Raw genomic sequence first — 22,317 nt, forward strand, 5'->3', positions numbered from 1 at the left:
CCCTCCGCTATCCTTCTCACTCCAAATAATTGACTAATATCCACCACTCAAATTATGTTAATCTTTCATCATACTAATTCACCACTAATCCTTTGAGTTTCCGGAGTAGCGTGCTACTCCCCTAAAAAAGCGCTTCAACACCCCATCAGGGGTAAGAAGCGCTATATAAATACAATCCTTTTTTCCTCATCATCCTTCTGCTATCCTTCTGAATCCAAATAACTGACTAACATATCCACCCCTTAAAGTTTCCTTGCATGTTTCACTATACTAATTCAACGCTAATCCTCTATGGGTCCCGGAGTAGCGTGCTACTCCCCGAAAAGCGCTTTGACGCCTCGTCAGGGGTAGTAAGCGCTATACAAATGCAATTACAATACAATACAATACAATACAATACATATACATAGGGTGAACGGTGTCTCTGCCTTAGAGAATTATTGCTCTCTCACCTCATTTTATTGATTATTTGGTGTAGCAGAGGCAGTACTTGCTTTTCAATGCATGGCTGACTGTTTTACATCTAAAAAGTATATTCAATCATCATTTATTCAATTATTTGTTAGTAAGTTTAGTCTGGACCTCCTTCTCAGTCATTTGTGTTTTTTTACTGCCTTCAGCTTTTCATGGTTCAGCAATAACCTTTTAGAAACTGCTTGACCTTTCCACTGCAAGATTCCTGTGAATATATAATTAAAATAATTCTTGTAAATATGACACGACCCAGTAGTTTTTCTTCTGGCTGCTGAATTTGTTACCACTTTTCTATTTAAACCTGTATTTTGCCAAAACATGAACATGTTTTCTGGTACCAGCAGGTCCTGGCTCTACGCCTCTCAATGTTCTGCTGCACAGGAGGATCTCATTATCCCATGGTGCTTTCAAAACATGTACTTCACAGGAATGTAGATCCCATTCCCTAGTGTCATTAAACTCCTTTATTTATTCTTCTTAAATTTGATCAGCTTGAAGATTCTCTGTGACATGTTTCAGCCCATTATATTTCTTGATCTGAATCATAAATTATAATGGACTAAAAGCTGAAACCTCTCCATTTTCCCAGATGACACCGGCGTGCCCTCTTGGAGGAGATTGATGATTCAGCTTCCGATGCTTTGCCTATGGAGGATAAGGGATATGATGGATGATAGTGAGTCAGAGACTGATCTCTCTCCTCCTTCCACCTTACAGTACTGATTCTGGCCTTTACTTGAACATAAAAAATGCCAGTGACATAGACACTTCATCGGACCTACCCCTCTGGCCCTGCTTTGGAGGAGGTTTTACAATAGGCATCTGGAAAGTGACCTAAGGTCTGGAATGGACTTTCCAGTAGTAAAATCTAACATTCTGACTGAAATCATGCAACCTTTGACAGCAACGGCAGAACCATTGCTTCCATTTAATTAGGTCTTCCTGTACCCTATCTTGGCTCCATGGAAATAACCTTTTTTCGGGCCGCCAATCCACAGGTAGGTTGACAGACACCATAGTCCCACTCTGGATGACACACACTTTTTATTCACTCACTGAAGCATCTAGTCATCAAACGCGAACCCCATTGCCTTTCTAATGACTCTCCTGGACAGGGAGGCAAAGTACCCTTAGGCTTTGGGTTGTAATGTGTTTGCCTTCTGTAGTTTGGCCCTCCAGGCAGCAAATGCCACCTGGCATTTAGGTCGAAACGTTCCATTTCTTGTGGGAACTGGTGAAATAGCGATCAGAGCATATGAAAAAGCATTCTCTGACCTGAGTGATGGCCTGGGTGCCTTAAAACAGGCTAGACTCTGTGGACACCATTTCTCAGTCTTTGGGTATGGTTGTCCCTTCGCATCAGCATGTTTAGATCCATTGCACTGAATTTTGAAAAGATGTTCTACATTTGTGTGCATGCATTGTGATGGTAAGCGCTTATTTGTAGAAAAGGCCAATTTGTCATTGGAATGTTGCAAGAACAGAAAGCCTGGCCACTACTGCACAGCATTTTTATCAACTGTATTAGAATTTCCATGGTTATTCTAGGGTTGTCTAAATAAAGCGAGCTTTCTCAGCCCCTTTAGACTCCACTTCAACTATATCACTCTATTTAGGGCCATGGAGGATATAGGAGTGTCGCCAGCAGCAGCAGATGCAATTCTCGCTATCCACAGTCATTTTCAAACCCCTCAGACTGCTCCCCACAGCAACACCACCTTTTGGTGGGAGTAAGGGTCTTCCATTGTGGTATCCATTTGGAGGAAATCACGAGGGTTTGCTGGGTCGTCCAATCGTTGTACTAGAGCTAGTCCTTACCTTCCCTAATCTCCCCTCCAGACCCCCTCCCTTTCTTCAGGTTGTGCTCCCCAGCAGGCTGGAGTCAACAGCTCGAATACCAAGGAAGTCTCTTGGCTCGGGAGCAGACCTAGTTGGTGCATTAGGATCCGCTCTGGTGGATAAGTGCTTCAACCTCCTGAAGGATCACCCCTTTTGCCTTCTGCTGGCTGAAGATACCAGGTCACAGATACCTCCAAGCTGGGCTTGGATGCTCATCTGGCCAACATGACAGAACGGGGCCGCAGGTCTACATAGGAGTAGCCCCTGCTCATAAATGCGATTGAGCTGTTTGTGGGAGTTCTTGCCATAAAGTGCTTTCTTTCTTGCATCTCAAGAGGCAATGTGCAGATTTTGTCGGACTACACCATTTGCATCCATTATAAAATAAAACAGAAAGGTGTTGGGTCATGAATCCTATGTTGGGAGGTATTTTGCCTGTGCACACTGGCACAGGAACCAAAGTCTTCCCTGTAGCTAGCCATTTCACAAGAACTACCGCTCCCATCGTCCTCTGCGGCATCCTACGCAGCGCCGTCACTGCGCCAGGAGGCGCTAAAGGGGGGCCAGGGCTCCCGCAGCGCGGGAAGCCCTTTGAGTGAACTCACCCTTGCCAGCAGCATTGCCATCACCCCTGACTGTGTGGGGATTGTTGAAGAGCGCCACCACCTTTGCCCGCAATATCGCCGCTACCCCAGCCGGACCGGAGGTCAGAGGCCGCGGAGGAGAGCCAGGAGCGGGAGAACTACCGCTCTCGTCGTCCTTTGCGACATCCTACGCAGCGTCATCACCGAGCCAGGAGGCGCTAAATGGGGGCCAGGGCTCACGCAGCGCTGGAAGCCCTTTGAGTGAACTCACCCTTGCCAGCAGCATTGCCATCACCTCAGACTGTGTGGGATTGTTGAAGAGCGCCACCACCTTTGCCCGCATTATCACCTCTACCCCAGCCGGACCGGAGCTCAGAGGCCGCGTAGGAGAGCCAGGAGCGGGAGAATTACTGCTCCCATCGTCCTTTGCGGCATCCTACGCAGCGCCGCAGCTCAGTCACCGCGCCAGGGGTCGCTAAAGGGGGCCAGGGGGGCCAGTGCTCCCGCAGCACGGGAAGCCCTCTGAGTGAACTCACCCTTGCCAGCATCGTTGCCATCACCTCAGACTGTGTGGGATTGTTGAAGAGCGCCACCACCTTTGCCTGCAATATCGCAGCTACCCCAGCTGGACCGGAGGTCAGGGGCCGGGGAGGAGAGCCAGGAGAGAGAGAACAATCACTCCCATCGTCCTTTGCGGCATCCTACGCAGTGCTGCATTGCCGTCACCGTGCCAGGAGGCGCTAAAGGGGGGCCAGGGCTCCCGCAGCGCAGGACGCGCGCGCATGCCCGGGCCACGCCCGGGCCAAGGGTGTGCCCGTCCGTGCCCGTCTGAGGCCGGAGGAGGCTGGGCTAGGCCATCCCTCTAACAAACAAGGTACTTGGAATTTTTTGTATACTGACCCACATTGAACCATTCAACCCAATTATAGCTCGCACCTCAAATGACTCTATGCTGACAACAAATTTGGATTATTCATTTTGCAATTACTTTCTTATGTGTTTGTTCGAGTTGTTGCACAGACCCTCTGCTATTTTATCTTTAAGTTTTTAAATGATAGAAAACAAATTATATTGGTGGTCACCCGCATTGGCTCTGTAATATTGTGTCTGTAGAATCAGGTACTTTAAGTGCGCTGGTCCCAGATAGTGCCCCCCATTAGAGGTTTCTCCAACAGGTATCCCAGTGGTTGTGTAAACCCACAGAGTCTTGCAGTGGAGATTTGTAATATTAAGCATCTGTGTGCTCTCTAAATTTAGAGCCTCCTAATCAACGCTAGAGTCTAACCTAGAGATACTGTAGAATGGGGAGACAAACATGCATTAAAAAGAAACAGGCCTCGGCTATGCCCAAATTCAATACCAAACTAACCTCTATTGCTAGGATGTTGGAAAGGCTTTAGGAGCTGTGGCCACCGAAATAGAGCGGACAGAGAGACGACTGTCCTTGACTCCAAACCTAGAAATCGCAACGACTGATCCTAGCACCTCACAAATTATAGGGGTCTTGATAACTTATTTTCCCAGTGACCAAACATCAATAACTGAAGTAGTTAACCCCGAGCAATCTAGGGCTGTCACATCTAACCAATCGGGCAAAGAAGGGAATCCCAAACATAAAGCGCAACCAGCAGTAAGAAGGAAGAAACCCGCAGGAGCGATTTATGATAATGGGAAATGTGGGAATGGTGATCCAGAAGACAGCACAGAAACCACAAACGATCAGCCGGTGTGGGTCACAAAGCTAGTGGTGGATTTGCAGATCCAAATGAGGGATATAGTCAAGGATGAACTCAGACCATTACAAGAGAGGATCGACAGGTTGACTGTACTTTTTAATGACTGTACAAGCACTAGGGGGGGTAACTCACTATAACGCTGGTCCTAAAAGTAGAATACGAGACCAGTCCACTGCAAGTATTTTATTGGCCATTCCAGACCCCAAGTCCAGTGAGCAACCTACGTTACTAGCACTAAATAGGGAGACACACACATTGGAGGCTGCCACTGGAGACAGTATTGTAAGGCCTCTAACTCCTACATCTAATTAAGCCAATTGTCCACCTTTACTCCATAAATCTAGAGGACAATGGCAAACAAAAATACAGCAGGTAGGGGCAGGCGTCCCCAGTCATAAATCTACCTCCTGCATCAACCCCTTACGTACTTATCCCCGCAGGCATCCCTGAACTTAGAAAGGACCAATATGAATCCCACCAAGAATTAAAGAATAAATGTATCCATTGGCTTGCAAACCACAGGCACTTTAGTTACGACCATGTGGAAGAGATTTTAACCACACACAGGGTGGGCTGGATAGGCAGGCGACAAAAGGATTTGCATGGAGACTGCATGGTAATTAATTTTAGAAACCCGTTGATGGCCCACATTTTTTTTAGCTAATATGGGAGAAAATCTGGTACTACCCAAGTCCTTCCACTGGGTTATTTTTATCCCCCAACAGACCTTGCCATGATATAAGGCACTATGAGTGGGATTGGAGAAATTACTCCAATAACTGCAAGGTACCTCCCCCGGATCAGCACTGGCAAAGGCAATTTATTTTTAATATTCCTACAGCAAATAGGTACAGCAGCCTACCAATTATGGCTGCTCCCAATGGCAACCAAGACTTGGGTTATTGATACAGGACCATGCAAGCCGCGTGAGGAAGGCAAAGCCTGTGGGAGCATGAGCGGCTCCACCGACGATGGCTGTGATATGGTACTGAGGGATAATCCAAAACTTTCACTAACCTGAGGGTCCGATCTGAAGGATGACAGTGTACAGAGAAAGGCCTCACCTCAATTACCCCCTCTAGTGGCCAACAAATCACACTGCCCCAATCGCCCTAAGGCAAGGGTCCTATCGTGGATCTGAACAACAAGTTAGATGACCCAAACTGGGGCATCTTTATTAACCAACACGAGATCTGCATGTTCCAGGAGACGTGGGCCAGAGGGGACATTTCCAAATTGTGTTTTGCCACCTTTAGTATTCCCGGAACATCAGGGGGAAAAGGGAGACTATTGGGAGGCCTTAGCATATGGGTGGGAGTCCACTTAGGCTGTACGGCCAAGCAGATCGACACAGCATCCAATGATATTCTGTGTGTTATACTGTATTTTCCATCAAAAATTTCTGTAGCCCTCCTACATGTGTACTCCAGACCAGCCATCCAGGGAAAGGAGTTTAAAACGCTGGAAGAACTAACTACTTTTTTAGCTACCATTGCAGATAAACATATAGTGATCTTAGGAGGGGAATGCAATTGTCGGTTTGAGCAACTAGAGGGAATGCACCAGGATAGCCTGTATGATGAGGTTACATTTTGGGCAATCCCGGAGACTAGGTGTCCACCAGTTAAAAAATGGTGCCACCTGGTGATCCAGATGAACTGCCTTGTTCTGAAACACTCCTTAAGAGCTTGCAATGGTAGAACCCTGTCTGATACATCGAGTAGTTATACTTTCCATAGAAATGAGCGAGGCTCTTTATTAGATCATATCTTAATTGACTCCAAATCCTGGGACAGGCTAATTGATTTTAAGGTTATTCCACGGCTCTAGTACTTGAACTAAATGAACTTCATCCCGGGAGCGTCCCAAATATTGATAATTTTACTGATGACAGGTTGACACTTTCAAACTGCAGGAGAAGAGATAGCAAGATAAACTCAGCACTTTATATGAATCCCTGATCCCGGTGCTTCTGACAGCATCTAACTCAATATCTCACCATGGGAATAGTATAGACTCCAAGATGGTTACAATGAACCATGGCAGGTTAGAAGAAGTCACATTAGACTTCTTTTATCCTAAAAAAATGAATAGGCCAAATAGGACCCCCCCCCCCCCCCATCCTTGGTACAACGATCATTGTCACAATGTCAAAAGATCTCTGGTACTGTCCATCAAGGCCAATGATCGTCCACTAATTAAAACTGGAAGGACGGCCTATAAGGCCGTCATTATTGCTTCGGTTAAAAACTTGGATGGAGGAATGGAAGATACTCCCCCCCTCCCCCCCCCCCCACCCGTTTCCAGGCAGGGTTTAGAGAAAAACTGTCTACTTTCGACCAAATACTCAGGCTACAACTATTACACTGGAAGACCGTGTGTCTAGAGGGTGGCAGCCTCTACTTAATATTTGTAGACCTGAGGTGAGCCTTTGATTTGGTCCCAACGGAAAAGTTGTGCGCAGTCCTCCACGAGATGGGTGTTCCAGCATCTTTATCCCAACTCATAAAACGGCTGCATGAGGAAAATTTCGCCAAAATTAGGTTTGGTAAGGATGGAAAACTAACCGTGCCCATCCCAATTAAACGCGGTGTTCGACAGGGCTGCGTGCTTGCCCCTACTCTCTTTAGTCTATACATAAACGGCCTAATAGATTATTTACTTGCAGAGAAAGATCTTGATGCACCCAAGCTGGCCTCGCGCACAATCCCAGCAATGATGGTTGCAGATGACACTTTGTTAGTATCTAAATCACCTATGGGGATCCAGAGGGTACTTTATAGATTTGAAGCATTCTGTAGTGAACGAGGATTAGAAATTAACCTACAGAAAACCAAATTCATGGCGTTTAACAGCCGCAAAAGCACATGAGCAAACCCTTTCCTAAATGTAAACCCCTCGAGAGAGAGAGTTTCCTCTTTCGATTATCTCGGCATTACAATCACAGAGACTATGGATTGGGGGGTACAAATTAAAAAATCATCTCTAAAATTGGCACAATCGTCAGGTGGTATCATGAAGGTTTTCTGTAAGTCCAGCCAGAAACCAATGAGCCCTGCCATCGAAATCTATAAGGTCCAAGCCCAGGGAGATGTGCTATATGGTGCAGAACTGTGGGGCCACTGTAGTTCTGAGCACCTAACCCAGACAGAGAGCAACTTTCTCAGACAGTTGTTAAATCTCCCACGGAGCACCCCGTTAACTCCGCTCCGATTAGATCTGGGTGTTAGGGCAATGGCCGATGAATCCAACCTTAGACCTTTATTATATTGGCATCGCCTGTGGGTTACCCCAGAACCTCTAGCATACAGGAAGGAATTAAAAGAAGTGATGAACCTGTGGGGGCAGCCAAATTGCCGTGGCTTGCGTATATTAAACACACGCTAGCTACTATGGGGCTGGGGGAACTCTGGGCTCACCCGGAGCTCGCTTGCACCTCACTCTCCAGGAAATTGTTAAAGGCCCATTATGGGGAGTATAAACTAGCACAGCTTTATAGTAACCCCCAAGTAGGCAAGTTAACCTCAGCCTCTCTAGAAATCAAAGACAGGTACAGCTTTGAACCGGCCCTGGATGACATCAAGCCGGCAGCTGCTAGAAAGCTTTTTCTTCAGTTTAGACATGGGGTCTTGCCTCTACTGTCTTTTACACACAAGTGGGGGCGTCTGCAAGTCTTGAAGTGTCCGGCATGTGACTGCCCCGCAGAGTCAGTCCTCCACGTGTTTTTTTAGCTTTTCTGGTTATCACAAGGCAAGAAAACGATGACTGGTGCAGATTTGTAGAAACCTTGGAACTAGGCGCTGCTCTGAGGCTTTCAGGATACTGAAATGCGATTGTAGTATCCCGATTGTATACTCAGTTGCAGGTTTTCTATTTTCTATGTGGTGTACCCACAGAATATTCTTAAAACTATCCTTAAATAGTTAAGACAATGATTCTGCAAGAAATGAAACAGGGCACCTTCAAGAACACCTTCTTATCCCCAAATACCTGGAAAAAATATCCACCTGTGGCCACCCTTGCCATCTTCATGCGTAGGTCTTATTTTTAAACGACTTGCTGCACCTGAGCTATGGATGTAGTTTTTCCAATTATGCTATAGGAAGATTGTTTTTTTCTTTGTCTTCTAATGTGTGTATATTTTGTATATACTCTTAATGTTTTTTAAACGTCAGTACTGTTTCCTGCCTTGAGTAGTTTACTAGTCTACTACCATAATTGTTGTGAAAATCCCATGCTGAAATAGCCTGTATTGTGGGGTCCCCAGTGTTAGGTCATGCCAATTGTCGCAAACAACTAGTGGTAATACTAGCGGTCATCTTTTTGTGATAATTGTTTTTATCTAAATTATTTATTTGTTTGCACTATGCTTTTTCAAAAGTGAATCCCTGTCCCCTGCTTTGAATAACCCACCATCATATCCACTGCCTTCACTTTTTTTGGTGAAGTAATCAGGATAGAGGGCATCTTAAAACTGAGCTTGGAAATTATTAACTTCACACGTGTGTCAGCAATGTCTACTTTTGTTTTTATCATTTATCTTTCACTACATTGCAATCGATTTTTTCTGTAGTTCTAAATGTATTTGTATGTATTGTGTTTGCACTTTTAAGGTCATATTGACCGAAATAAAGTTTGTATTGAATTATTGATTCTAATCACTTCATACTTTTCAAGCAGGATCTGACATGCCGATCTGTTGCCCCCCGCTGTTCTCATCACACACAGAACAAGCCTACTCTTGCCTCAGAATAGTCCAGTCCTCCACCACAGTTCCCAGACACTCCAAATGTGGATATTTAGCTGTGCCTGCTAGAAATCTTTTATCTTCCTGATGAGTTTACATATATTATTTTGGCGTCCAGGAAGAATGTCACCAAATTCATTGACACAAGTTGCTGGAACAACTTTGTGCAATATAGTGAGTTGCAGAGCATTATTCCTTTTACGATTTGTCTAGCAGTAGCTACAGTTATTCGTATACTGGTAGCTTTCTCTACATATGAGTCTTCATGACCAACCATCCCTGTTTCTCACCGCTGGTAGCGCATTTTCTGAAAGATGTGCTTTAGTTGTTCCTTCCCACTCCTTTTATTGTTCCTCAGTGGAACTGGAACCTTGTTTCGGCTTCCTTGCTGGCATCTCCATTTGTTCCAATGCCCAGTAGCCTGGTTCAACTTCTAACTCTAAAATCAGTGCTGTTGGCCATGATTACTTCTACATGTAGGGATATAGAACTTCAGGCCCTTTCAGTTTGTCCTGCCTTCAAAGTTTTTAACCTAGATAAGTTGGTCCTCCACACCTTTCCAGATTAGTGCCTGCATTTAATGTGGGCTCGTCCATTACCTTCCCATCTCCAAATTCAATCAGGGAAGAGAAACTTCTGTTTTGTTTAGATCCCTAGAGTGGGACCACATGCCATGAAGAGTGTTGATGATGAGCTCTTTGATGGATTTAAGGAGCGCAGTTTTCACTTTGAGTCACCCTTTGTACCAATGAGCTCTGTGCCCTGACCAATCAAGAGTCTTTGGAGGGCATCCATGCTCATTCATTCGAGCCATGGCTGCTTCCACGTTCTTTCCAGAAATGTTCTGGTTGCTCACATCTATCAGGCAGTTACATATCATCCTTGCATACTTTTACAAAGCTTTACTATCTTGTGTCTCAAGAACTCCGTGCTTTGCCCGTACTGCGTTGTATGATTTCTGTGTTTCAATGGTACTAGGGAGGTGCTGCTTTGGGACTCCTTCATAAATTAAGAAATCTGTGGGGAGATGTAGCCATCAGAAGAAAAAGATACTTCAATTCAATAACAATATTACTGTTGGAAAATCTTTCCAGAATACTCGTGGCCCTTCTGCCCTCCCCTCCCCCAACAAGGTAGTGCATTAATTAATAATATACCAAGCTATGTAACCATGACATGGTCTACATTTGTTGCTTTTGTAGCTCTCGGTCCCTCCTTAAACACCTCAGTGCATTATGGAAAAAAAACACCAGGAAATGACGTCAGTGTGGAGGTTGGCACCTTTTCCATTCTTGCTCAAAAGACGTGTAGATGGCATCAAGAGTTCTTTTGTTATAGACCTGTGACACTTAAGGGGACTTGGTACAATGTGAACATTTTTCCAAGGTCCTTAGCCTGTGGTGAAAGTGAATGAATGTTAGGAGTATTCAGATTGAGTGTTATTGTAATGGGTAACATTTATTTATCCAGACATTATGAATTTTATTTCAGATTTTTGATGGCAGGAAACCAACTGGTGGGAAACTAGAGGTAAAAGTGAGGCTGAGGGAACCACTCAGTGGCCAAGATCTTCAAACAGTTACAGAAAGTTGGCTTGTGCTTGAACAAAGTGTTTCCACGGTAGGACTTTTTTCTTTTAAATAGTCTAGCATTTAAGTCTGTTGCTGTGCAAATAATAAAAAGGTCTCTACAAGCATGCTCTTAACTAAGATGATATGATATTAGTTTCAAAGATAATTACTCGCATGTTGATGATTTTGCTTTGTTCAAAATATGGTATACTTTAGGTTTCACACAATTTAGATTTACTCAGCATTTCATCAGTAAGAAGTCATTAAAGCTAGTGCATTGGAGTTTGATAGTGGCATTTGCTATTAAAACTTGCAGTGAAAATGTTTAATGCAAGTTAAATCATACAAATAAAATTGCTCTTTGAAACAGATAGTGAATGTAATAACATTATGGAAAACCTTTTAGGGTGCTTCATCTATACTGTCTTCAGCTAAACTTTGGCACAGTTCTTGTTGTCACTTCTCAGACATCATTTGAAGGGGTTATCCAGTGTAGAGAAAAAAATAATTCTGTTTGCCCTGTTCAGCATTTCTAGCATTCACAAACAATAGGTATCACCCACCCAACATGTCACCAGGCATCTCAAAACTCCTGCTGACACCTTTAAATAAAACAAAATTCAAGAATGCTTATTGTTGGTGATTATTAGAGATGCAAAGACAGGTAAAAAGAACTGCATCTCTAAATATTTCCTGAGGAATTGGGGTGATTTGCTAAGGTGGCTCTTGAATTATAAATATAAGCGTGGCAGTGCTTGCAGTGACAAAAGACGGCAGCCAATGAAGAATTCCACCAAGTACTGAAAGGGTGACCTGCCATTCGTGGTATCATTCCCTTTACATCAGAGGTGTGTTGCCGGTATCTTCACTTTCTACAACCAGCCATGTAGAAGATGGCTTGAAGTACAGTAGAAAAACATTCTGATACCATCAGATTCTTACAGAATGACTCCCCAACAAGAATGAGGAGGTGCCCCAAGCATAGGATTTCTTTCTCACATGGTTCACAACCAAATCATATGCATAACAAAACATTACTCCACTATTGGCATGTACCTCATCATTGTGCTGTCTGGCTCTACGGAACATCTGGTATGATTGTTAGATTATTATATTATATTATATGATATATTTGTTCTATCTTCTACATCCTTGCTTGGGGTAGCCATTTACACTGCCTTGCAGGGTCTGTTTAGCATACCTTTCTTTATTTTGTTATCTGTATCAGAATGACAAAAGAAATAGGTGGAAAAAATCTCAGAGAAAATTCAGAAAATTAAGTTGAAAAACTGCAAATTTAAAGTACAGGACAAAACTCTACTTAACATCACCTGCAACCTAAAAATATGGAACTTGCAATTCAGAGTTACACATATGTAGAACGTGGTTTTTAAAAGATTGAAGATGTCTTCTCTTCTAAATCAAATGGCTGAAATACCCAATAAATGAAACACTTTGATTCAGATTTAAAAGCATGAAAAAAGTTATATAACATGAAAAATCATTTTGAAAACATGGCAAATCTCTATAGAACACTGATACTGAAAGTAAATGGCCCACAAAACATATACTTACTTTTTAAAATTAATTTTAAAAAGCTCACAAGAATTTTCACTTCAGTTACAGAGTGGCAATGTGATTTAGAACAGACATCCTGAAAAACAAGCAGCAATAAGGCTCAAAATAATTTCCTCTTTGAATACTTTGGACAAAAAGGCCAAAGATTGGCAATAAATGTGCCCAGGGAAAATGCAACAAAACACACCACTAGTATGGAGGTGTTCTTGCAGGTGAGGTGGGAGGAAGCGTCACATAAAACCACAAGTATCCACCTATGTAATTTTGTAGCCACAAACTGCTCTCGCACTTCCTATGGTGGTGGTTCACTGGTCGCTCTTGAAAAGAAAGACCATGCACCTGGCTACATCCAGGCTGCACCTGGCTACATCCAGGCATTGTAGTACTGCAATAGGCGATACCAGTCCAGCTGGGATTTGGGGCCCCCAAAATCAGGCCAGTTCCACAGTAACACAGAGAAACAGGTTAATAATAAGTCTCTGTTTCTGTGGTGTACTGTTTCCAGCACATGCTCATCACTGGTAGAGTATGTGATCCTCCATCAGCCCGACACTGTTCAATATTTACATGGCCCTGCTCGCACACGTCGCCCGACAGCACGACCTCAACATAATCTCCTACGCCGACGACACTCAACTGATCCTCTCCCTCACCAAGGACCACAACACCGCCAAAACCAACCTCCATGAAGGAATGAAGGTCGTCGCCGACTGGAAGAAGATCAGCCGTCTGAAGCTGAACTCGGACAAGACAGAGGTCCTCATCCTCGGCTCCAACCCGTCAGCCTGGCATAACTCCTGGAGGCCAACGGCACTGGGGGCAGCCCCGACCACGCACGCATCCTGGGAATCCTCCTCAACTCAACGCTCTCAATGACCAAGCAAGTCAACGCCGTCTCCCCCTCCGGCTTCAGCACCCTCTGCATGCTCCGCAAGATCAACAGATGGATCCTGACAGATACAAGAAAGACAGTCACACAGGCCCTCGTCAGCAGCAGACTCGACTACGGAAACGCCCTCTACGCGGGAGCCCCGACCAAGCTCATCAATCGACTACAACGCATCCAAAACTCCTCGGCACGACTGATCCTCGATATACCACGACACGGCCACATCACCCCCCACCTGAGAAACCTGCACTGGCTCCCAGTCAACTAGAGGATATCCTTCAAGCTCCGCATCCACGCACAATAGGCACTCCACAAGACCGGCACAGCCTACCTCAACAGACGGCTCTCCTTCTACACCCCCAACCGCCAGCCACGCTCCGCCGACCTCTCACTCCCCACTGTCCCGCGCATCCGAAGAACAACCACCGGCGGGAGATCCTTCTCCCACCTTGCCGCCAGGACATGGAACACCCTCCTACTGAGCCTACGACAGACCCAAGACCTGCTGACCTTCAGGAGGATACTAAAGACCTGGATGTTCGATCAGTAGCCGCAACCCCCGCCCCCCCAGCGCCTTGAGACCCTAGCGGGTATGTAGTGCGCTTAACAAATGACTGATTTATTGATTGATTTATGAAGGCAGCAGTTTTCCTTTATTCATTCGATGCACTGTCTGGTATATCCCTGATTCAAGGAAAGACGGTAAACTGAGATGCAAACCAATACTTTGGGCAATATTTTCACTCTGGCCAAGAACCTTTCATGCTGTGTCACCTACCCAAATGTCCCATTTCCACCAAAATGTTTACGCTTTACTGATCTCACTAACACCACCGATCTTCGCTTGCCCCTCTGTGAGGCCGTCTCTCCAGAACTTGAGCACAACAGTACCTGGTTACTGCCCACTTCAATAGAAACACAGCCCAGGCAGCCTGTACTCTTCTCCCTCACCCTCCAAAGAAGCCAGTACCTGGTGTACTTCTTCATCCTTTACAGAAACTCTTGGGCATTGTGTACCCCAAGAAAACAGAAGCCTCTTTGATTTGCTGACCCTCTATCCTAGTCCTAAACCTATATCCATGGACCCCACCCAGTTCCCAAAATAGAGTTTGAAGGTTCTCTTTCAAATCCACATGCTTGGTCTAAACAGCCTGTTTCTCTGAGAAAGCATACATTTGATTACAATCAATTATCTTTGGATGCACACACTGGTGGATGTTAATTTGTAAGTTCCTTTTTTTCTCTTCACCTCTTCAGATGTGGCATCAGAAGCACACCAAGTTTTCTTGGTTTTCCTGTTCCTCAAATTATTTTGTTCTCTCCAGTCTTTCCTTCTGGCATTATTTCACCCCAGAAGTCCTCATGTTTGAAGCTGTGCGATAGGTGTAGGAAGGAGAAACAGTGCCTTTGGTGTCTTGGCATGTAGAACAAGGCCTTATCTTTTGCCAGACACTTAGGTGTCCCAAAGCCTGCAGGAAACAAGCGACAGAGCTCACCCTCTCAAAAAGAAATCTGAGTGCTATTAAAAGTTTTCTGTCAAAGGTGCTTCCACAAACAGCCTCACAGTAAACAAAAGCATTCTTCTTCCTCTTCCCACAAGGATAAAAAGAAGTGAGCAGTGCAGGCGGTCAAGGGATCAATCCAACAACACAGATTCTTCTGCTCAACAAGCACTTGTGCTTCCGCCTGTGAAAGTGGTGCTAAGATCTGTGTTAAAATGCAGTATTCTGAAGAAAAAAACTGAGAATTATTATTTGAAAAGCCATATTTTTGCTGATCCTTTATGAAAATTAGAAAGAGTGGGTTGAGACTGCTGGCACTGTGGGAGAGAATTCCAGAGTCTAGTAGCAGCCACTGAAAACCCCTTGTTGCCAGAGTGAGTTAGCCATAGGGAGAAATATGAAGACGAGATTAATTTGTGGATTATAGCGAGTGAGCAAACAACCTAAATTTGTAGTCTAGAAAAGTGAACAGTTGTTAGACATTTAGATGGTTGTGCTTATTTAGACAGTAAGTAACCTTGTGGTTACATTTTCTATTACTTTATATGACTGAAAGATGATCCAGAAAGTTCCAAGTAGATGATGTTATGATAATCTGACCTGGATTGGATGATGGCAAGAATGACTTGGGTGTGAAAGGTTGAATCCAAGAAAGGCAGAATGTGACGAAGAACTTCCAGGTGGAAAAAACCCAAAAGCTGTCTACTGTGGATATCTGAGATTTCAAAGGGAGCTTTTCATCAAGAGTGTTGCAGAGATTGTGGAATGTCTCAGTCGTGGAAAGTTTAGCTTTAGAAAGTTTAAGGATATCCATCATCACGCTGCCATAAAGTGGGAGATAAGATTACCCACAAATGAACAAGATTGGGCGAGATTGAAGAATAGTCGAGTATTATCTTCATAGAATTTGGCACCAAGTGTGTGCTGCAATTGAGTGAGAGGAACATTTAAACATTGCAAAGGAGTGGCAACGCGATAGCACCTTGGGGTGCACCGCATTTCATGGCATGTGGAGATGGAATGGAATGAAATGGAATGGAAGGACACTTGTAGAGCGCATGGATACCCGGAAGCATCAAAGCGCTAGAAACTGACACGGAGGAGACACAGAGCTAAGGAAACAGCATGGTCTTTAATTGCTTACGGAAAGCCAGATGGTTGGAAACTGTGCGAAGGTGTAAATGCAGAGAGTTCCAGAGTTTGGAGGCGTTATAAGAAAATAGCGACCGCCACTTCTGGACCTCTTGATCCTAGGGATCTCTGCTAGATACAGGTCATCTGACCGGAGATTCCTATTGGCTTTATAAGGATGTTTTATGGTAGAGTTAATGGGTGTGCCAATTTCCTGCATTGACTTATGTACTAGACACAAGGCCTTGAATCTAATACGTTCTTGCACTGGGAGCCAGTGGAGGGAGCGGAGAGCAGGTTTTGCTGATAGTCTATTGGTGGTTCCAGTCAGAAGTCTGACGGCGCTGTTTTGAACCGATTGGAGTTTTGTGACAGCTGAGATGGGGGCGCCCAAGTACAGAGCATTCCCATAGCCCAGTCTCGAGAGTATGAGTGATTGGACCAGCACTCTCCTATTCTCAAAGGGGAGGAGAGGCAGAACCTTTCAAGCCATTCTGAGTAGGCCATAGCAGAGGGCTGCCGTCTTCCTAGCCTGCATCCTAAAACTCAAGTCTTGGTCCAACCATATACCCAGGCTCTTAATTTCTAACTTCGGGGCTGGACTCATACTGGGGGGCCACATGGAACTGGGTTTAAAACTAAGGGTATTGCCCAGGATTATAATCTCGTTTTTTCCTCCGTTAAGATTGAGCTGGGATGCGTCCATCCAGTTAGAAATGTCCTTTAGGCAGGTATAGAGTGTATGAGTTTTTAGGTCTGCTTGGTTTAACCCCACCACCAGCTACGTGTCGTCAGCGTAGGTAATCATCCGCATTCCATAGGGGGCTAGTATGGCTGCCAAAGGGGCCATATAAACATTAAGATGAGGACAACTAAGAGAAAACAACTTTTTGGGATCATTGGAAAAGAAAAGTCTGGCCAATGATAAATGCCTGCATCAAAATCATGGATGTTCTTGGGTTCTACAAAGGCCGGCAGCTGGGAGGCCACAGCTTTTTCTAGTAATTTACCAAAGTAAGAGAGAATGGAAATGGGTCTACAATTGGTCATGGCTGAAGAATCAAATACAAGTAACCCGAAACTGGTTTCGCCATTATGATGGGCTCATCAGCCAGGTATAGATTGATTCCAGTGGCGCCGTGAGCATGGGATCCACCCCTGGGCATACCCGTCACTCTTAAGGAATCCAAAAAATAATGCGATAGATGGAATGCTTGAATTAATCCCAGCCACTGGTGATTGCTTAGGCCACATCCAAATCTATCTTTTTTCACCCACTATGCGCCTCAGTTTGGACCCAGCCATTTGCAGACCGGCCTTGGCCCTGCTCCAATGGGCACACGCTAGCCTAAACTTCCTGGCCAAGTCCTCCGTGAACTGGAATTCAAGCACCACATGACCAGTTTTGCTCTTACTAAGGGCTCATCAGCCATGTAATCAGCACTGTCCTTTCATCACTTTTTGTATACTTTAGTATGTCGTCAAAAGTGGGACGGTTATGCTCAGATGTCTGTTCTGTGCACACTGTATCACAAGAACTAAGCAGTACTCTGCTAAAGAGCCCATAACAAGAGCTAAACCTGTCCTGGGTTGCTTGTGTTCAAGTTCAGAGAGGACCTGTCTTGGCAGTTCCGGCTGGACTGTTCCTAATGGAGCAGGGTCAAGACTAACTGGGTCCAAACTGAGGTAGCTTAGTGTGCAAAATAACGATGGACTGAGATGCGGCTCAGAATAATAACCAGTGGCTGAGAATAATTCAAGCATTCCATCCATCCATCACTTTTTATATACTTTAGTATGTCACCCCTGGTAGGACTGGTAGGCCCAGACATCGGTCTCATGCACTGTGTCACAGAAACCAATCCACACCCCTCTGATGAGCCCATAACAAAGGCTAAACCAGTCCTGGTTTGCTTGTGTTCTGCTTCAGGGAGGACCTGGATTGACAGTTCGGGCTAGACTGCTCCCATTGGAGAAGGGTCAAGATTGATGTGCATATAGCTGGGTCCAAACTGAGGTGGCATGGTATGCAAAATAACGATGGACTGGGATGCGGCCCGAGTAACTACCAGTGGCTGAGATTAATTCAAGCATTCCATCCATCACTTTTTGGATACTTTAGTTTACTGGACTACTGTTTTCAGCAGTACCTCTCTGAATCTGAAAGGGGCATCATGTGACTCCATAGTGTCGTCGTCAACTGGATGTGATGTCGACGGATTCCATACAGTCCCCCTATTTAAGCGCTGACGTCAGTTCCTTCTTTTCCGCGCTTCCAAAGCAGATCCGGAGCGCTTCTTCCGGCCGTTTTTTTGGCCTGTTTTTTATTGAAGGAACAGTGTGCCACTTTACTTTTTTCTCTTTGGGGTTCAAACCCCGTGTGTCCAGTGGAAGGCAAATGTCGGACACAGATCCTCAAACTATTTCTATGTGGTGCCTTGGGAAGCACCATGACTCCGAGGATTGCAACTCCAGCTGTCTCCTTCGGCCGGAGGCATTGCGGGAACAGCACAGCAAGATCCTGGCGGCATGACTGGCAGAGGCCCTTGGATCTTTGGGCTCGTTCCAGGTCCCGGGAGCGATCTTCAGACCAGTCTAGAATTCATTCCCGCGGGCGTTTGTCATCCTCGATGGTGCACTGCAAGTCTTTATAGTGCAATCGGTCTAAGTCACAACATCCCCGGCTTCGCCATGTAGGCTGTGCGTTTCCGACGCCTTCTCTTAACCCCCGGCTGAGGAATCAGCACAAGAGTCGACCCCGCGCCTCCATGTCTTCCCTGGAGCTGGGACGACACTAAACCAGGTGCGAAGGGACTATATTCCTCTCCCTGCCATCTTTGGGCCTCCATCTCCCTCTGGTGCACTTTTGAGCCCCAAGGAGGAGAGAGGTGTCCTGAATGAATCCATGCCTGCGGGTTCACTCGTAAGTTAGGCCCTCTGGATCCGTAGTCGGATCCGTGCTGGCTCCGGTGAACAGCCCTTCAGGGTTTCCACCTGCGACGGAGGTTGATCTGCCGCTGCTACCAGCGACGTCTGCGGCACCGCACCACATAGTGCTGGTCACCTTTTCCGATGCCGAGGCGACACCCGACGGTGTCAGGTACTGCGACAGTGGTGCCGTCCGGCTCGGACACATTCCCTCATCCATCTCAATAGTCACTTGCTGTTTTTCTTATTAGGTAACAGGATTTTGAAGGTGAAGGAGAGGAGTTGAGGTTTATAAACCCCATGGACGAGACTGTCTAGCCTCTGGAGAGTAGCTGGCTGGTCGAGCTGGGTCAGGCTAGTGGTCTTAAGTCCTCGCCTGCTACGGATCTCTTTTCCCCTCCCAGCTTTGCTACAGAGGTGAGCTCCTCCCTTGCTGAGGTGCTGAAGAGGGCAGCTGTGGTCCTCGACTAACAGCTCCCTTCTGTGGAGGTGACCACTGACCCCCTGATATAGGTGCTTCACAAGGGTCAAACAGGAGTAGAGCCTGTGCTCCCCTATATTGAAGCGCTGTATGACATATTATTAGGGGCATGGGCTAAGCCTGTTACGGGGACCCCTGTGGACCGGTCCATAGACACCAGCCCACCGCTGGGGGACCCGGCCTGTCTCTTCCGGCACCCAGCCCCAAGAAATTTTGTGGTGCAGGCCACTTCAGCCTCCTCTGACCCCAGCGACCTCCCTTATGTTACTCTGGACAGGGAGTCCAGACGGCTTGGCACTTGTGCAAGAAGCTCTTCAGCAAGTTCTGCCTTGTGGTCAGTAAACACTGCATATGTTCTTGGCCGTTTTTCCCATGCATTGTGGGATTTGGTGGCAAGCCTGTTGACTTTGCTTCCAGAGGAAACCCAGAGTGACTCGCCCAGACACTTCAGGATGGGGGAGAAGGCAGCGAAATTTGCAATAAGATGTGACATGGATACCACAGATTTATTGGGACAAGCCATGGCTCATTTGGTGCCCGTCATGCCTGGCTACGCCACTCCGGCTTTTCGGAAGCTGTCCAAACCACCCTGAAGGACATGCCCTTTGATAGTGCCCACTGTTCGGCACACATGCTGATTTTGCATTGCGATACCATAGGGGATGATGGACGGAGCGCTTGAGCAAATCAAACACTCAGCCCCAGTCAACTGATCTGAGTATAATTCATCATCATTCTCTAGCTCACTCCACCACCCCGTTCAGACATGGCCATATGCTAATCAGTCTGCCTTGTGCCTCATGGGAACAGTCCAGCCCGAACTGCCAAGCCATGTCTTCCCTGGACCGGAAACAAGCATCCTGGGACTGGTTTCGGGTTCATAACCCGCATCAGCCCGGCTATCTTGAATCCAGAGACAAAGTGAGCAAGGGACCCACGTCTATGCATATCCTGCCTACTTAGGGCGAACAAAGCGATACCAAAGGGAATGATGGACAGAGCACTTGAGCAAATCAAACACTCACCCCCAGTCAACTGATCTGGGTTTAATCCATCATCATTCTTTAGCTCACTCCACCACCCCAGTTCAGACATGGCCAAATGCAAATCAGTCTGACCCTGTGCCTCATGGGAACAGTCCAGCCCGAACTGCCAAGCCATGTCTTCCCTGTACCGGAAACAAGCATCCTGGGACTGGTTTCGGGTTCATAATCCTCATCAGCCAGGCTATCTTGCATCCAGTGGCAAAGTGAGCAAAGGACCCACGTCTGGGCATACCCTGCCAACTTAGGGCGAACAAAGCAATACCAAAGGTATTCAGCAGTTACTCGAGTTGTAATAGAGGACACTCTTTTTTCTTCCTCTACTCCCCGTTGTGAGTGGGCTTCATCTCCCCTCCACGGCCTACCCCTGTAGTTTTTTCCCATTCATAGTAACCATTCACCTTCTGGTGGCACCAAGTGTGGTGTTTCTGCCTTGTGCAGGCATTATTATTTCTTACGGCCTGTCGATGACCGCTTTTAGCACCTGCTCTCTGGGAGGTATTTTCTTTGTTGGCCCTAAATGGGTTTATCACCTTATGGCACAGGTTTTTTTTCTTTTTCTCTGAAGATGGGCTTTAGTGTCCTTACAGGGAGCTTTTTGTTACAATTAACTGGTAGACTTTGTACAGGGCTCACTGCTTTGCACTTCAGCCTAATTACGGTGAATCTCTTGTTTCTCCTTGCTTCACTTTATGGAGCATTACTTATGCTTCTTGCTCTGGGGCTATCCTACATGTCCTGGGAGGTTATTACTTTCCCAACATAGCAATGGGACAAGTGGTAACGCCGTTCTACATCACTGCGTCCTTGCACTTCTTTACCGAGTTGCTCGCACTATAACTCCTCAGGATGGGCTCTTACCGCTGGTCTCTCTGGCACTAGTGGTACTTGGGTTCAAATTCCTTCTTGTGTTCTCTATGAAAGGGTATTTTTCCTTCCTCCTTTTACCCTGCTTGTCTTCCTTGTTGTGGCATCTTGCCTCCATTTCCAGTCAATGCGGGTCTTGTTCCTTGGTGCTCTTCTCTTGTGCCACCAGTATTGTTGTCATTATACTGACTTCACCGCAAGGCTGTCTGTGATACTTACTTATTGCTTAGAGGCAGGGTTGTTTGCTTCGTCTGCCATGGGCAACTTTGATGCATAGTTCTCGCACCACCCTGGTCATCCAGATGTTTTAAAAAATATATATATCTTATGGTGCTGCAATATAGCCCCTTTTCTGTGATGATGTCTGTATTCCATCTTACGGTGCATACATTATTGTTTACACATATTCCTTCAATATTTTAGTTCGGAAACATATATTACAACGCAGGAATTACATCACAGTACCTTTACAATGCAGTCAGTACCATATGGTGATACATATGGCGCGAGTACCACATCGCTGAGCTACATGTAAATGACCACAGTTCATGGTTCCCTATCCCGTTTGGACTACATGTTCACGCCATGTAGCTACATCCATAGATTCGCTCAAGTCTCCCACCTCACTAGGGGGCTGTTGAATCACTTCCCGGTCTCTGTTAAACTCCACACACGCTCCCAAAAACCTCCCTTTAGGTGGCGTATGTCCACATGGCACCTCCGTGATCCTGATTACCAGGAAACTCACACTAGGGCAATTCAGGAATGTCTTGACATAAATGTTGCATCAACCCCATCCAAGATTACCTATGGGAAGCCCTGAAGCCCACAGTACGAGGGATCGACATCAGTTTTCGCACAAATGAGAAACATAAACATTCCGCCCAATGGGCCGAATTGGAAGCACGCTATACATCCCTAGAGTTACAATATATTCAGGAACTCAG

General features: G+C 45.8%; 1 protein-coding gene across 3 annotated transcripts in view; it reads left to right on the plus strand.

Annotated features, from left to right (window-relative positions):
- Nucleotides 1-22,317, plus strand: part of CC2D1B (coiled-coil and C2 domain containing 1B) — a 710,809-nt gene that overhangs the window by 664,941 nt on the left and 23,551 nt on the right. For all 3 annotated transcript variants that reach the window (XM_078670637.1, XM_078670630.1, XM_078670646.1), the window contains one exon: nt 10,872-11,000. In XM_078670637.1, coding sequence (XP_078526763.1) covers nt 10,872-11,000 — 129 coding nt within the window. The remainder of the gene's footprint in view (nt 1-10,871; nt 11,001-22,317) is intronic.

The sequence above is a fragment of the Lissotriton helveticus genome, chromosome 1_2, assembly GCF_964261635.1.
Source record: "Lissotriton helveticus chromosome 1_2, aLisHel1.1, whole genome shotgun sequence".
NCBI lineage: Eukaryota > Metazoa > Chordata > Amphibia > Caudata > Salamandridae > Lissotriton > Lissotriton helveticus.